Source organism: Bemisia tabaci, chromosome 8 (assembly GCF_918797505.1).
Source record: "Bemisia tabaci chromosome 8, PGI_BMITA_v3".
Classification (NCBI taxonomy): Eukaryota; Metazoa; Arthropoda; class Insecta; order Hemiptera; family Aleyrodidae; genus Bemisia; species Bemisia tabaci.
The window spans coordinates 36,378,653-36,395,753 of NC_092800.1; the positions used below are offsets into that span (position 1 = coordinate 36,378,653).

The 17,101-nt window shown below is 37.7% G+C and overlaps 1 protein-coding gene across 3 annotated transcripts; it reads right to left on the reverse strand.

Annotated features, from left to right (window-relative positions):
- Positions 1 to 632: 632 nt before the first annotated feature.
- On the reverse strand, positions 633 to 16,901 carry LOC109038750 (uncharacterized). 3 transcript variants are annotated; one of them, XM_019053931.2, is made up of 5 exons: positions 16,300 to 16,901; positions 14,776 to 14,931; positions 10,714 to 10,912; positions 8,519 to 8,718; positions 633 to 6,817 (listed from the first exon to the last, which is right to left on the reverse strand). In XM_019053931.2, the coding sequence occupies exons 1-5, from the start codon at positions 16,405 to 16,407 to the stop codon at positions 3,887 to 3,889; spliced, it is 3,594 nt and encodes a 1,197-aa protein (XP_018909476.2). In that variant the 5' UTR covers positions 16,408 to 16,901; the 3' UTR covers positions 633 to 3,886. The 3 variants fall into 3 exon arrangements, with proteins under 3 accessions (XP_018909476.2, XP_072159714.1, XP_018909475.2); XM_072303613.1 differs by having other exon boundaries at positions 10,783 to 10,915; XM_019053930.2 differs by having other exon boundaries at positions 10,714 to 10,915.
- Between the last annotated feature and the right edge of the window lie 200 nt (positions 16,902 to 17,101).

Sequence of the window (17,101 nt, forward strand, 5' to 3'; positions counted from 1 at the left end):
TTAACACATTATCAATTGACTCTACGTAGGGAGCTGTTTCATTTGACCACTAAAGCTTTTAGGGAATACTTTCAGCAGCTTCTCTTCAATACCTGCGATATCTTTGACTATTTCTCCTCAATTGAACAATTTTTAATTTACTTTAATCAGAAGCAATCCTTTCTTCACAATGTTTGACGGCCAGTTAACAAATTGAAAGAGCAATTCAGAACTATAGGTAGGTGCCGTTGTTTAGGTCAAACAAAATGTCTTCCTCTACGGATGGAAATTTCGCTCTTTGGTAACAGAATTGTCAATAAGTGCAAATCACATTTGATTTCAAAATTTGCTTTCCCATATCTTTCAGGATATTATCTATAAAAGTTGATCTAACAAAGTTTTTATTGAATTTTTTTTTTGATAGAGAGAAAAATTCTAACAGACATACTTGTCAAAATCTTGAAAGGATGTGATACTGAAATGGTACGTACAATAGTTTCATGCAAAAGCGGATATTTTTGAATGCAAATGTATTAACAAAAAAAAAAAAAAAAAAAAAAAAAAAAAAAAAAAAAACACGATGAAATCTGTCAGAGAAAAAAAGAAGGAAAATAATTTTGGAAGAGATATATGTACAATAAATCCACAAAAAGTATTATGAAATTATTTTATTCTTCATAAAAAAACTTTTCCAGCTGATAGTTTTAAAATACATCCAAATGAAGTAATAATAATGAGAACAGATTAATTGAGTGTTCCTGAGAATTTAAGAGATAGTTCTCCAAAAAAAAGGCAGACTACATAATTATGGTGAAACTGCAAAAACACATACCTCTTTTATGGTGTCTCAGAACCTCTGCTGCAATTTCATTTTATCAAGGGAAAACAAACCAACACTATTACTTGAAATATTCACAGAATTTTCTTCACATATAAGAAGAAAATCAGGGAAAATTTCAAGTAATAAAGTTGAATATTTTTATTATTCAAAAACCAATCAGGACAGGCAGTCTACAGCAACATAAACTGAGATACATATTCTTGCAGTTTCACAGTATAGATGAGTCTTTACACCTGGAAATGTTACCTTTGTCCTTAACAAGGGTACCTAAAATCACTTAAAAAATACAAATGTTCAAAATAATAGGTATATAATAAGATAAAAATTAACGAGTAAAAAACTAGAGGAGAACAAAAATTTGAAACAAAAGAAAGTTATGTTTAAAAACGTATAATGAATATAAAAAGACCTTCCTCAGGCAATGATGGGACCAAATTAGAATTTATCCTTTCCGTTTTTTTATAAATTTGTTTTTATACATTTATCTACTGGATAAAACATTTTGATGTTTCGTTCTCTATAATTACTATAGTTTTAATTAATGATTTAAAGCGTACCTCAAACAGACCACATTAATTTGCAATTGCAGTCATTTCAACACGAGATCATGTCGGCGACCAGTTAATGATAGTTGTGATACTGAAACTTAGAATTGATGCGACAAGAGGAACGCAGACATCTTTTTCTGCCTGTTTTATTATTAACAGCACACTTCTTTAGTGATTGATTGAACCTACAAGTACATAGTTCCTTTTTGTTCAAAGGAAGTCTTTAGAATCATGCTTGACAGGATCATCCCACCATGAAAGACTTGGTGGGAAGTATGAGCATTTGAAAGTACACAATAATTAAGTTGGAGATAAAACAATTAAAATAGCTCAATTGAATTACAGTGCTCATTTTGATCCCTTTTAATCATGCACAAACAAGTATTGGTCTAAACTGATAGCTTCTTCTCTTACCATTTGTTTCAAAAAAAAAAACATAGAAGCGAAATTGCGTTAAGGAATTGTGTGCAAAGATAGGACCATGGGCCTAGGTAAGGGCTGGTAAGTAAAGAGTGATTCATTAGCAAGTAATTTAAGTTTTCTAAATACTAAAAAAATAATCTAGATCAGAGGTAAACAAACATTAAAAAATTGAACAGATTTTGCTGAAAGACTAGTTTCATCTAGGATTTTAAGCAAATGACGGAATGGTTTTACGAAAGCACATTTCAGCTCAGTTACATATTTCTATGAAGTATTTTTGGAAATCCTAAATGTGCCTGTTATCCTCAAGAGGTATAGCCGACTGGAAAAAATTTCAATTGCGCACATCAAAAATGTCTAAAATACCTCTGAAATGCAGAATAACAATAGCCTGAATTGCTAGTTTTCAAATTGACCATGTCATGGTTCACCTAGGGAGAGGTCTGAGGAAAATTGACCAAACTTAACAAAAAAAACTTTGTGTGTGAATAAGAACCAAGGTGCTGTGTTTAATATTCATTAATCGCTAGTGATTAATAAATACTAAACACAACACCTTGGTTCTAATTCTCATACAAATAAAATGGTGTTGTTCAAATCAAGCCTCATTAAAAATAAACTTGAAAAGTGTTCTCAATATTTCTCATGGATAGATGTACCCGTTTTCTACTCAAAACTTTCACTTTTTTATAAATGGGAAGGGAACAAAAACTTCAAAATTATTGAAATCATATGTAGGGAGGATTGATAAAAATTTGCTGGATTGTTCTTGTACATAAATTAGGTTTTTGAAAACCCTCCTTGGGCAAACCAGACGGCCAGTGACCAAGAAACATTGCCTACAGACATAATAAATTGGAAATGAGTGATGCAGAAAACGGAAATTTAGCATTTCCGAATGAATTTTAGACATATTTGATGTGCTTTACAAGATTTTCAAGCGAATTTGACCCTTGAAGAGAGTCCTCCGAGGTTGTATCTTCAGTGTTCAACAGACCCATTAAAGCCAAATTAACAGAGGACAAAAAATTTAATTGAATCAATCAAATTGGGCAGTGAATTTTCCCCTAGAATAATTTGGGCTTTAATTTCCTGTCTTCATAAACAATTTCTTAGAAATAGACAGCTACAGCAAGCTTTGAGATAGAGTCATTATAATTCCTTCAAAAACTTTAGAGAGAAACCAGCAATTTCACAAAGTTGGTTTGATATAAGTTTATTGCAGAAAAGAGGGGACTCTTTAAAAAATACAATTTTCTCTTCACATGATGATCCAGTCCTTCACTCAGCAAATTGACCCAAGCACTGAGAGATTAAAAAAATTGACTTAAGTTTAGTAAAAAGAAAACAGTTAAAAAGCATCCTTAACATTCAGTTCTAACTCCTCACTGTACCAGGCATCTTTGATTTTCACAAGTTAAAACAATGCATTTATAATTATGAATCAGGGGTTAAGAACTCTTCCTCAGCCTGTAGGGAACCACAACAATTTTTTCAATTTTCAATTAGGAAAACAAATAGAATCGCTGACCGATAGGAACTTGAAGCAACAGAGTACACATAAAACATTTCTAAAGACAGAGGTAATGATTTTTACGGCTGATTTTCCAGATGGGCACCTAGGGAATTTACTTATTGCACTGGAAAACCCTGGGATACAAGAAAAAATTTCCACAGTAACTCAGGAACGCTCATTCAAGGTCCTAATATCTTTAGAAATTTATATTCCGCAACTTTTTCAGGTTCTATTTTCTCAGAATGAGGAAATTCCCTGATACTTCCAGTCAAAATTCTAACAATCATGATTAAAGCAATGATTTTCAACATTCATCTTAAAATTTAAATGGCAGTCCTGATGTCTTTTCCCTTCCTTTCTTCCTTTTTTTTTTTTTGAAACAAGACTATGGTAACAAAAAATCTTTGTTTTGAATTGATGGTTATAAAACCTTACGAGATGGAGAAAAATCGAGGAAAAGGAAAAATGTTCAGTCTTCAGCAGGTAATTACCTGATTTTCCTCAAGGTTTTTGGGTAAATTCGTGATTGTTCCAACCCTGTAAACGCTCCGTTTCAAGAGCTTAGGTATCATAAGGCCATTAAGTTCTTCCAAAATCTGTAGGCAAATCTATATTTGATGTAAGGGAAGACTCCACATCATCCCCCAAGAAGATGGATTCTAAGGGTAAAGTGTCGACTCTTTCCTCTGATCTGTCCTCTTCTTCCTCCGCAAAACTGAAGTCCTCCTCGTCTTGAAGCTGCTCCACATTATCAACAACACCTTCAATATCCTCGCCCTCATCGTTCTCTTCGTCCTCTTCTTGATCACTGTGCACATTTTCTGCTCCATCAGGAGAGTTCTCCGGACTAGAGGTCTCTTCATCTGGACTCATCTCATGCTCTGTCTTGATGCTTTGGACGTTTATCTTAGCTATATTGTTTTCTCCCATAGTTTTGGCCAATGCTGCTGGATTTACAGCATTGTGCTGATCTCTTAAATGGACCTCCAGTTCTGTTGCTGTGAAATGGGCATTGCAGATGTCGCACTCGATAAGAATCGGGTCTTCGAAAGATTCATCGCCATGGTGCTCGTCATATTCTCCTGCTGCATCCTCCTTATCGCTTTCCTGAGGTGATGTGTCGAGCGGGGTGGTGCTCTTACTGACGGAATGCGAGGCTTCTGGATCATCCAGATAATTTTCTAGTCTCATATTCTGCTGATGAACATTTATTAAATTTTGCGCCATCACCTCTGGCTTGATGGCATGGTGGACAGTCTTGCAATGCTCTATCAGATCTTCTTCAGCGATCATTTCAAGACACATATCGCACTTTATCAAAGTTGTAGCTCCTGCCGAATGGTGCTTGTCATCACTCCCGGCTGCATCCTCGTCACCGCTTTCTTGAGGTGATGTGTCCGGGCGGGAGGTGCTTTTCCTGACAGAATGGGAAGCTGCCAGATCAGCCAGATATTTTTCTAGTTTCATATTCTGTTCAATTGCTTGCTTGTGCTGATGAACAGTTATCATACCTTGCGCCATCTCCTCCGGCCTGATGGCATGGTGGACGGACTTGCAATGCTCTACCAGGTTTTCTTGTGCAATCATTTCAAAACACATTTCGCACTTTATCAAAGTTGAAGCTGCTGCCACTTCTTTTGTCTCTTGTGACTTTTGCCTAGCACGTTGAGCCAGTATTTTTTTCCGTTTATGACACCTATGAGTGGGGAAACCAGTAGGAGTGAAAAATCTTTTACAAAATTCACACTGCACTTTATCGCGCGGACTAAATCCGACTTTGGGCTCAGACTTGATGGATTCAATGGATGTTCTGTGAATTTGTTTTTCAGATAACTTTTCAACTACGACTTGAGCACTTTTTGAAGCATTCAAGTGCTCGTTCATGAATGCAGGTGAGCAAATTTTTGTAATTTCTATATTCATATCACTACTAGTACTGCAGGAAGGTTTATTAAGATCGCTATTTCTTGTTCCTGAATGCAGATTTTCTTCAGGATTTTGCTGTGAGTTGAAGCTTCCTGAGTCATCTTGAACTGAAGGAAGATCAGATTTCTGGAGAGCAGATTTCACGACATAGAATGGTATTCCTCTGCATTGCCCCCCGTGTCGCCTCAAGCTTTCTGGATTGTTGGCTGCATAAAAGCAAGAATGACAATCGTGCATGTTGACTCCAGAAAAAATAGAGTTGGTAGCATTGACATGACTTTCAACAAAATGGTTGATGAAGTGGTTTTCACTAGAGAATTTTTTCGTGCACTGCAAACATTTGATGCTTTTATGCAAAAGTTGAAGTTTTTCTTCGAACCGTGATTTACCTACACACTGGGGCACGTGATTATGGAGAGAATTTTCATCTTGGAAATGAAGGAAACACTTTTCACATTTGTACTCGAATGCTAGCCGACAATTGGTTTTGTGGTTATTGAAACTTTTAAGTCCAGTGTAAACATTCTGACAGCTCCTGCATTTATGCAGCATTTTTGACTTGAGTGACTGTTTGTGAATCTTCTGATGCTGGTAATAGTCTGCCTTCGAAGAGAATTTTCGATTACAAAAATCACACGGAATTACGACTTTTTGATGTGTGTTGGCGGAATGAATGTTGCAGCTCCGAGGACTATTATATTGGTACGGACACAGCCTGCACTTGACTGCTTGGGGACCTCCACAATATTTTAAATGTTCATCGACTCCAGTTGCACTGTGAAAAATTCGAGTACACTGCTGGCATTGATGTTTTGGGACACCTTTAGCAGCTTGTTTCTGCACGGAACTGGGTGCTGGCTCACACTGAGGTGGGTTTCCTGAGGGTACCCTACTCGCTGAAACTTTGGACGTTGAGTTTGCGGATGAGTGCTCCCCCTCATCTTTGGGACCCCCGCTATGTTTTTCGGAGATGTGTCTTCTTAACCTTTGGACAGACTCAAACTGCTTTTGACAGAATGGACAACTGGAAGCACGTTCTGTACCGCAATACTGTTTGTGGATCGCCACCGCTTTTACGCTGAGTAGCCTTCTGTTGCATTTATCACAGGTTGTATTTTTCTTGACGTGGAGAGCAGGTTTTACTTTTAACAGATTTGAAGTAGCTCTGTTTCCATGAAACTTATTTTTGTGTACTTTCAGTGCCATGGGATTTTTGTAGGAGTTCTTGCATAGATTGCATGGAAACACCACCATTTTCATACCCTCTGCGATCACAGTGGCCTTGGCTCCTTTGGTGAATTTAGTTTCTATGTAAGTTAAAATCCCAGCTGCATCTGGGTCCATTTTGTGGACGTTCCTCACATGGCCGCGCAGACTGTACACCTGGAGGACGATGGGACAGTACGGACACTTGATGTGCTTCTTCCCGAAACGTCGGTTTACTGAATGATATTTTAAATGAGAATTTAGTAACATTCTATTGGAGAAAGTTGACGTACAATAATGACACTTTAGTGGTTCTCCTGTGTCTACTTCTTGAGACTGCTCATGAGTCTGGCTTGGAGTGGGCTTTCCAGGTTCACTCTGAAACACACACACACAAAAAATCAAACCTTGGATATAGATAGTCTGAGTATCAAGTTTGAATGGAGATATTCAGACAGAGTGTTGGTGATTTGGTCGACCTGTGTTGAATTTCATTAAAAAACTGATTCTCATTGAAGAGGAAAAAAGTTCATTTGAGCACAAGTTTACTTACGGTGCGACCGCATGCCCAAACCTCTGTCTGGTTTGCATGACCTCTCCGTGCTCTGAAGCAGAGAAACAGGAAGCTGCGCTGATGATAGGTCCAATTAGACCCAAAATGCGCCTTCAGTTGCCTTTTTGATTGGTTGTAAAGTAACTAGCGTTGCAGCAAACAGCATAACTCTCTTGAGAGATTTGTACTCTGATGAGATTTTTCTGTGTATGATGAGAATAACGGTTTTTTACTGAAAAACAAACGTTGGCAAAATCACCAACGCTTTGTCTGAACAACACATCCCGTAATCAGTTTGTAAGGGACATTAACTTTGTGAGACTTTAGTATCTACCCCTACCATTACTACAGTAAGACATCCGTTTATCGGATTTCACGGGACCGGAGGCCGAATCCGTTAAATCGCGCAGGTGGGTCCTGCTGAAGGGACCGGAGGATCGATCGGTTAAATCGAAGAATCTGTTAAATCACAGAATCCGTTAAATCGCAATCCAATAATTTGAGGTCTAACGGTACTTCAAAAAACTATTTTCTTCTAAATTTTTGCAATAATCTGGGGAAAAAAAGCTTTCGGATTTTTTTAAATTACTATTCAAGATGCAGTCCCAAAAGTACTTCACACTTCCCGTTTTTGAGAGGGCCGTAAGAGCTACTGACATGCAGTTTGAGCAGGGCTTTAGATTGGATCCACAGATTCAAAACAAGAGCTTAGGCAGGTCTCTAATTAAAAAATTGCTAAAGTTATAACATTTTAAAGACAACTTGTAATCATCGACCCTGGTTTATTCTCAACAATTTTTTTTGTAAAACAGCTCAAAGCAGGGAGTACAAAAAATAAGGACATACTCGGGAAAAAGAATGAACCGTAATGAAGTCGACAACAGAAAGAGTGCAAAAGTGTGTGATGCTTCAGAAAAGCTGTCATGGAAACTGACAGTAAAATCTCAAATTTTGGCACCCAAGCTGTGTCTGTTGAATTAGAGTTTGCAGTTGTGCAGGCATTTCTCATGTTCTGATGTGAGTTGATTTGAAGAGAGGGTATAGTTTTGTCATTAATTATTATTTCCAGCAAGTATTCCGGTGAAATACGCTTGCAGAGAAATGAAAGATGATTACAAAGATAGGTATCTGGATAGAAACAGTATCAGTTGGTGTTTCCACATGAAAAATTCCTGCAAGACGGGAAACCTTGATCCGACGGACTGAGACTGTGCGTCAACCCGTGAGATTTCATGGCCGGTTTCCATGACAACTTTTCTCACACTGTTGACGTCTGCACTCTTACTTTTCTCAACTTCATTCTGTTGCATTCGCTCCTCTATCTAATATCATTTTTTGCATTCTTCCCTTTGTTTGATCTTTTTCAATGAATAAGTTCCTGATTCCCAAAACGAAATGTTAAAATTGAACTGCACCCAAACTAGCCGTCATGTTTGAACCAAATGAAGGTTCACGAAGGACCCCAGATGAAACCAATCTTCGGATGACTGTTGCTGATTTTCCTAGTTTAAAAACTTATAACTTACATTTTTTTTGGTCATCTTAGACGGGGTTGCAGCCTTTTTTTGCTTTTTGTTCCCGCTTTTATCTAGGGTCACCACTGGAGCTTTCCGTTTTGGTGGCTGGTCAACAACAACGCAATCATCATCATCATTTGAACGGAGAGAGTTCGTCCGCTTTGCAGTGTTACTAGATGCTGCTGATTCACGCCCACTAGTACTCCCACCTAAAGAGAAACAAAAGCATAGAAAGATAACTTAGAGAATAAGGTAGTAACTTAGACGGATGTTGATAAGGACTATATGGAACTTGGTAAAAAAACCAACTGGTAAGGAACATTTTTTTAATGTAAGTCTTGCCATCTTTGCATATAAAGCTGCTCATATGAAGAAGCAGTCTATCTGCTACAGCAAATCTATGGATAGTCATTTCATGAGCCAATAGTGCCAATTTACTTATAAGTAGCAAGAATAATAAAGTTTTTATTTTTTAAGAGATTCTTTCACTTCTACTAAAAACTTCAATTATGCTTGAAAACTTAAACCGATTACAGCGAGGTTACTTTTACAGGGTGTTTACGGTCTGGGTAGAAAAAAATCTGTGTCTTTTCCAGGTTTTTCCCTGACCAAAATTCTTGACTTTTCACAAAGAAAATTTGCATGCCTAGAACTGGGAATGGGCAATTATTTTTGCCATTGATTCCACTGTAAATGACCCAGACACATGAGCCTTTTTTCTTCGGATATTAATGATTCAACTAACTGAAATTGTAATATTTTGTTGAAAATTATTTTTTTTGCCACTATTTGAAGTGAAACTTGGAGCACTGAAATGGACACTAGACTGAGAGTCAGTTTAATTGTCAGGGCTGCTTTGTTTTTTTTTTTTCTCCTTTCTTTTAAACATAAGGTTTCTAGATTTTTCAACTTTCCAGTCTTTTCCATAAAATTCCCTGACATTACCCAGTTTTTGTGACATGCAGGTACCCTGTTTTCATTACTTTATTGTGAATGATTCACAGTTAGTACTCTTAATCATATCATACAATTAACTAAGATATTTAAGAGGTAAAGGCACATTACATCCCAAAACCTTCGGACCAGACTAGTTGTCAACTCTTTACAATATTTTTCTAACATTCATTTTTCCGTCTTACAAAAGCTCATTCTTTGATCTCAAATCTTCCTGTACACCCTATCATTCAGTTCATCTCCATTACTTTTTATTACTAGACTTGCAACTGATAGCTACATAGATTATAGCCAGCCAATCACGCATAGACTTGTTGTCTCGACACCTGTGATGTCAGCAAGTCTATAGAAGCGTGCGCTGCGCCTAAATCGAGGTCCTTTACCATCATGTGTCTACGTGTAACGCCTTCTCAGCCCTTCAGGCGAATCTTCACCAAGTGTCAACCAGTGAAAGTGCATCATAGTGTGGGAAGTCGATGAACTTTCATTCATTCGTATTCTCAATATTTTGTGCAATGTTTCTGTCATATTCCGGATAATACAGTGATAAATTTTATCTCAAAATTTCGTCTCTTTAATTTTCACTCCATTTCTCGTGGCTTGTTGATCCTATGTTAACAAAGATCAGCTGGTGCCGAACGGTTTCTTTTTCAACTATCTCTTATACCTAACATGGTGTGAAACCCGTGATCAACTCAAATACGTTACATGATTCCAAAAACCGTGTCTAAAATACGTTACACTAGTGCTGAGCTGTAACTTGCAATATCATCACTGCTCCTGAAGCAATGGCATAGTCAAAGAGTTGGTTAATCAATCAGTTCTATGACAACAAATTCATATGGAAACATAGGAGAGGTAAGCAGCTTTGCAGCAATCTTAGTCAGACAGGAGTGCTTGAAAACCCGGTTATAAAAGGTGTTCTGCCATCAGAAGTTTCAACAAAAAATCTTGTTATTCAGACAGGATCAGTATGAAAATACTTTGAACGCTGACAAACCCGCAATTTGTGTCAAAACTGGCCTAGGACTCATTTTGAGGACACAATCAGACCCAGAAAGGGTAATGACTTCTTGATGCGGCAAGTAAAGAGAAAGAAAAAAGCTGCCAGGTCTGAGATCTCATCTATTTTTCAACCTCTGCCTCTATAAATTTCGTAAGGTCAGCATTGGGGAATTGTCGCAACTTACTAAACAATTTGACTGATAGAATCATTTAAGATAAGGGCTAAAAAAAATAAAGTGTCTCACTTGAGGAACTTGAAACATAATACGAATTGGAGTCTGCTGGTATTGAAGGAGGAATACTTTTTCTATTACTTGAGCTGCGTTTTTTGGAGTCACTTAAGTTTTCTTGCTTGATTCCACTAGCCGAAAAACTTGATGAGCCTTCAGGTCTTGAAGTATTGTCTGATCTTGGAGTACTAGATCCACTTACATCACTCAAATTCTGCTGAAAAGTAGAGGTAAGATGTCATATGAAGTTACTTGTAGGTGGAATAACTTAAAGAGCTACATTCCTTGTAATAGGACAGGAAAAAACACTAAGTGATAAGTAGTTCAAAGCAATAGCTTATACAGGAGTAAAAAGCCTCTTACATCTTTCATGTGGAGACAAAATTACTCGGATATCATAATTAAGCTGACAAAGTTATCTGTTCAATAACAGTACATAGTCGTATACATACAGGATGGTAGAATAGTGCTGAATTCAAACTATTCTGGAAGGAAATCAAGGCCAAAAATTCCAAAATTCTCCTTAGAGTCAATGATTTGAACTGCACTGAGTTCAAAATTGAGGGTGAAACTGCAGGAGTGTTCACGTCCTTTGCGATTTTTCAGGGCCTCCAGTCCCACTTCAAATCATTGAAGGAAGAAAAAACAATGCTATAGCTTGAAATTTTCACACCTACAATATTATTTACACGGAGAAAAATATCTGAGAAGATTTTGCAGAATGACATTTATTTACAAAATAATGTAAGACAGAAAGTCTGCAACATCAAAAACTAAGATTCTGACAGATAATACCTGGAGTTTCACCATAGATATGCTCAAGACAAAGAAATCACAAAATTTTTGGTAGAAAAGAAGAACTTTGGCTGTAAGTAGTTGATACATATTTGCGAAAACAGACGGCAATCCATCATTTTAAAATTTCATCTGACCAAAAACTTCACTGGCAAGATGTTAGAAATTTTGCCTGAAATTTACTAAGTATCTATCCTGTGCTTGAAACTGTTTCTATGCAATTCTGAGAAATTTGGTGAACATTATCAACTTTAGAAAGCACTAGCCGCTGTGGCTCGCTTCGCTCGCCTCGCGTCTAGCCGGGGGCTCCGCCCCCTGGACCCCCGGTCACTCGCTTCGCGAGTGACTTACGGCTCGCAAGCGAGCCGTATTCCGTGCCGTAAATGCAAAAAGATGATAAAGTAATGTAATCCAATAAGAACTGTTTTCTGAATACATGAAGCATTATGGATAGTTTCCCTGTAAGGGATTTTTCTTTGGGGGGGGGGGGGGGGCATTAACTGTGAGTTAAAAAAGGCGAAGTCCCTCCGGAATATGACAATGTAAGCCCTGCGCACTTGGTATTGGCCAGTAGGAGTAGCTCACTGGCGTCCTCCAGGACTCCAGCCAACACCACGCCAAAGCCACAGACTTAAACAATCATACGTCGGGTGGCGCCAGTAGTAGAGAAGTTTAGGACTTAAGAAAAGAGACAATTTCGAATGTTACATTAAAAAAAAAGCATCTCATGCATTTGGCCATCATATCTTTTCAAATTATATTGTTCTTATCCTTTTAAAATGTTTCGTTCTTATAACGAAAATATACAAATGGAAAAAGCGCTCTACCACGCGTTACCGTTTCTGATGAGGAAGTGTTCATAAATTACGTAACGCACTTTGTCACTGATGCAGGATGCAGCTAAGTTGGCAGCGTACACGAATAGACTGATTTTCGGAGCAACTCAGAGGAAGCAATTCAGTCCTGAAAACATTTTGTTTCCTGTTTTTTCCCACGGTTTTCCTTTGCTCTTCGATAAGATGGCTGATGTAGGGGTAACGGGAGGGACGAACATAATTCTGCAGTGGTAAGGAAGAACGCCGTATGAGTCTTCAGACGTTGCCAAATTTCCCCTGGAAAACCACTAAATTTCAGGAAAATTTTTGAAAATTTTGGATACTTTTGTTTTTAATTTGATCTAAAACGTCTGAAAATTTCATGGGGAAAATATTCATAATTTTCCTCAAAAATAAACATTTTATCGAAGAAAATTTGGCAACTCCCGAATGTTCATATGTCGTTCTTCCTTAGCAGGGCAGAATTGCAAACACTGCGCTTTAAAAAAGAGACCATTTTCGGTTTTCTTCAAAGTATTCGGACATAACTCCAATAAAAATACAATGAGAGGATTAGCGCGAGGTTTGGATGTCGCTCCCTGGTCGGAAAATCATGTTTTGACTCGTCTGCCGACAAAATCTCGTCAAAGCGTTCAAGAACAGCTGGGCCTGGACAGTCAGGAGACCAGGCGGCAGCAATAGATCTCAATTCGTCATCCTTTTTTCCCTTCCTGCTCGGCCTAGTGGAGCTCCAAAAAAATTGATGAAATTTCTCCCATCGGGTTCGATTTCAACTTTCTCAGTAAATTTACGCTCTGCTAAAAAAGTATATTACAATGAATTAAATTTCGTCGTGATATGTTGATAAGTAACGGAAATATCGTTCAGCAAGTTATAAATGCAGCAGTTGTGGTATCGATCTTAGTGTACCGTAGAATCATGTATTTTCATTAGTTTGACCACCATTCTGCTCAAAATTTCACCGCGAATCGAAAAATATACACTGTAAAAACAATTTCCGAATGATAGAAAAAATTGCATTTTTACTGTCTTTAAATTTTGAGGGTCAGATTTTGTTTGGCATATGAGACAATAGGGCTGCGATCCCGTAGCGAGCAGTCTCGGGCTCGAGGGTTGTTAGACAAAAGGACGGTAAAACCCATGTCATCGGGCCGCTTCGACAGTTTTATGGAACCACGTAGCTGGGGCGGCTTCCTTTTATTCAGACAGAGCAGTGCTGAGACAGAGTCCGAGTTTGACCTTCGGCGTTGGGTGAAGGCTGTGTAGTAGTAATATGGAGAGGGGTCTATTTGCATCTCTCAGCGGTTTACACAGATATGGCTGAAAAATTGGAAATTCTCATAGTTTTGCGAGCATCTAGGAGCTAGAAGCTTTCAATCGACCCAAAAATCGTAAAAATCGCCCCGGTAGATCTCTCAAAATAGGCGTTACAACAGGAACATAACCAATTCCCGGGAACTTAAGGCCGGAGGGGGGTGGATTTGGCTTTAAGAGCGTCTCAGGAAGAAGAGTCTGAAAAATTTGGAAGTCTGACAATTTTGCGAGCATCTAGAAGCTAGGAGCTTGCGGTCGACCCAAAAATCGTAAAAATCGCCCCGGTAGATCTCTCAAATTAGGCGTTACAACGGAAACATACCGCAACTCTCGGAAACTTAAGGTCGGAGGGGGGTGGATTTGGCTTTAAAAGCGTCTCAAGCGAAAGAGGCTGAAAAATTTGGAAGTCTGAAAATTTTGCGGACATCGGGACGTCAAGGGCTTTAACCAGAGTCAAGCATCGTCGAAATCGGTCCGGTAGAACTCCAGAAATAAGCGTTACAGTGAAACCCCCAACGATTTTATTTATATAGATTTCCAAACACAATGTGTTTCCAAACACAAAATAAATGTGCATTTTCAAATAAAATAAATTATTATTATTATTATTATTAATGCTTTTCTATTTACCACAATACTGAGCTTAAATATTATTTAAAATTCCATGAGCAATTTTTCAGCTCTTATACTGCCATGCTAAGGAGGAACGCCATATGAGCCTTTAGACATTGCCAAATTTTCTTCAATAAAAAATGAATTTTCAGTAAAATCTGAGAATATGTTTCTCTGATTTTTCAGAAAATAGTATTCACAAACAGATCTAAATTATCCGAAAATTTCATGAGAAAATAATAGTAACTCCTTAAAATTTAACATATTACAAGAGGCAATTCGGCAATTCTTGGGTGTTCGTACAGCATTTTTCCTTGGCACGGCAGTACAGATACATTAATTAATTCTAATAATTAAAATGAAATGATGTCCCCATAAAGGACTGTGGGAGGAAAAGATGCTGTGGCAGTTGCACCGTCGTAGAACGCCAAAATGCAATATAAAAGTGGCTTCTTTGTATGTAAAAAGAAAAGTGTAAGTATGGTGTTATAAAAGAAAGAAAAATACGACAATTACTCACATTTTCTCCACTTGAAGTCACTGTTTTTGAGTAAAGTTGCTTCTGCAAGTTAAGAAATTTTTGCGCACTTTGAACTTCAAGTTTGAAGTCCCACCACTGGCGCAGCTTCTTGTCGCACATGGTACAGATGCGTTTATGATTATCATCAGGAGAGACCTGGATAATAACAGAGGATATTAAATTTGTTGCAATCAAAATTTTCCTTACCCATTCGATAAATTGTAAGACTAGTCATAAATTTTTACTCCAATTTTCCAGCTCTTTGTTTTAAAATGAAACATTGTGGAGTGCGGCTATTTGGTGATGGCGAGCTTAAAAATGAGCTTATCAATGGCACATCACAAAAAATGTTCGTCTAAATTCTGTTGTTGAAAATAGCTGTATTTCCTTCATGGAAAACAAATCAAAATGTTTCCTTGCAACTGTAAGTATGTGATTCTCTTGGAAAGATTGAAGAAAATGCATGGAGAAATTCAATACTTAAATGCTATTGGTTAGTTTATCTTTAGGAAAAAGGGGTCAGAAACTTTCTGACCCCGGAGCCAGCTTGGTCCTGTGAAATGGGTAAACCCCCCTATGAATGAGGAAAACCAGGGGAAGCAGAAAAAATTGAGGGAAGTCTATCGTTAAATTTTTCCAAAAATTAACAATGTTCAGCATTTTTAGCAGTGAAAAAGTTTGGTATTGAGAGTCAAGAGGTTTTTTTTCTCTTATGTCTTTGTGGAGAGGGGATCATAAATTTAGGGTTTAAAAATAGAGGGAGGCCGATTGAATATAGGGAAAGGCTTGAAACTGTCTGCATCCTTGTAGAAAGATAAAACATGGGCAAAAACTTCCTGCGTCATGATTTGAGATACGCTTTTTCTATTTTGCCTATCAGTGTGGGATGTCAACAGTGAAAAAATTTCTGTTTACGTATGTGTTTAAGGGTTATCATCAACGAAAGACCAAAGATCGACATGAAAAATGGGGAATGAAATTTGGATATTTAATACACTTGAAAGACGTTCGATGAATGCAGAGTTAGTGTCACAATAATCAGAGATTTTTAGAGACTTAAATTTATCGAACTATCTGCGGTTTGTCAAGTAAAGTGGCGCAACAACAGGTGTGTCTGTACTGGATTTCGGCGGGCGTTGAAAAACTAGATGGAACCCTTCACTAACAAAGAGTGCACTAGAAAGCAGAGAATGATCGAGTGGGTCACCAATGAACAACAGGTGACACATGAAAACGCACTCATGGTATTGCTACATGGATAGATGCGTTTTAAACTCTAACCTCAAAATCGATTGTAAACTTGATATAACCATTGATTGAATTCTTAAGTAGTTACCTGCTCTTCAAAGTTTGCGACTTGAACATGGAAACAAACGTGAAAAAAATTAGGTCCAGGCCAGTCACTTTGAGGAGCAGTTTACCGGGGAAATCCGAAGTTCCCAATGAAAGACATCATTTACTAGCTATTGATTGAGGTGTCCACACTAAATACTAACAAACTAAGCGACAAGAGAGAACAATTACCTGCACAGCTAAACATGACAGAATATTGGTGGGCAAAGCCGATCCTTCATAAAATATAGGAATGAGGACATCTTTCCCTGATAAACAGAGGCGGCACGACTCTTCCATTTTGTTGTAAGGGGAGGTTGGCTAGAAATCTTAGCTACAAGAGGAAAAACCAAGAGGTGATTTAATCATGTGTAGTACACGATAGACAGGCAATAAAAGGAGCCATCAGTTCACATCCAAAAAAATTGCTGCATCTTTTTCTCTTAATCACTTCTTATCAAGACCATTTTCCATCGAAGCACTTGTAGTTTCATCAGACATGAATCTGAAGAATGATTACTTCTGAGGAAATGATGTCCAGCCGTTGATTTTGACAAACACACTAAGTACGACACTGCCGAAGAAAGAACTGAACACAAATTATACTCCAGTGCACGGAATATTATCACACTTCAAGTTTTCTTCAACTAAAACACTTTCAAATCGAGAAGCGAGAAGCCGGATATCGAAATCGTATTGCTCAATGCTCGCTGCATCGTTGACAGACGACACACGCAAGGGTGTAGATTAGCTTACGTCATTTAACGATGCTCGGCCTTGCATTGCTACCGCTTTCACATTTTATTAGCATTTCAAAACATAAAAACACATTATTAAATATTTTTTTAATATTACATCAACTTGGCAAGCTGGCATTTTAGTTTCGAATGACGTAAAATATGGTGGTTTCTGAAATTACGCTCTTTCTACTATTCATTACTTTGTTGTTGTTATATCAACATCAACAAACTAATCATTTCCTTTTCAATCTCAA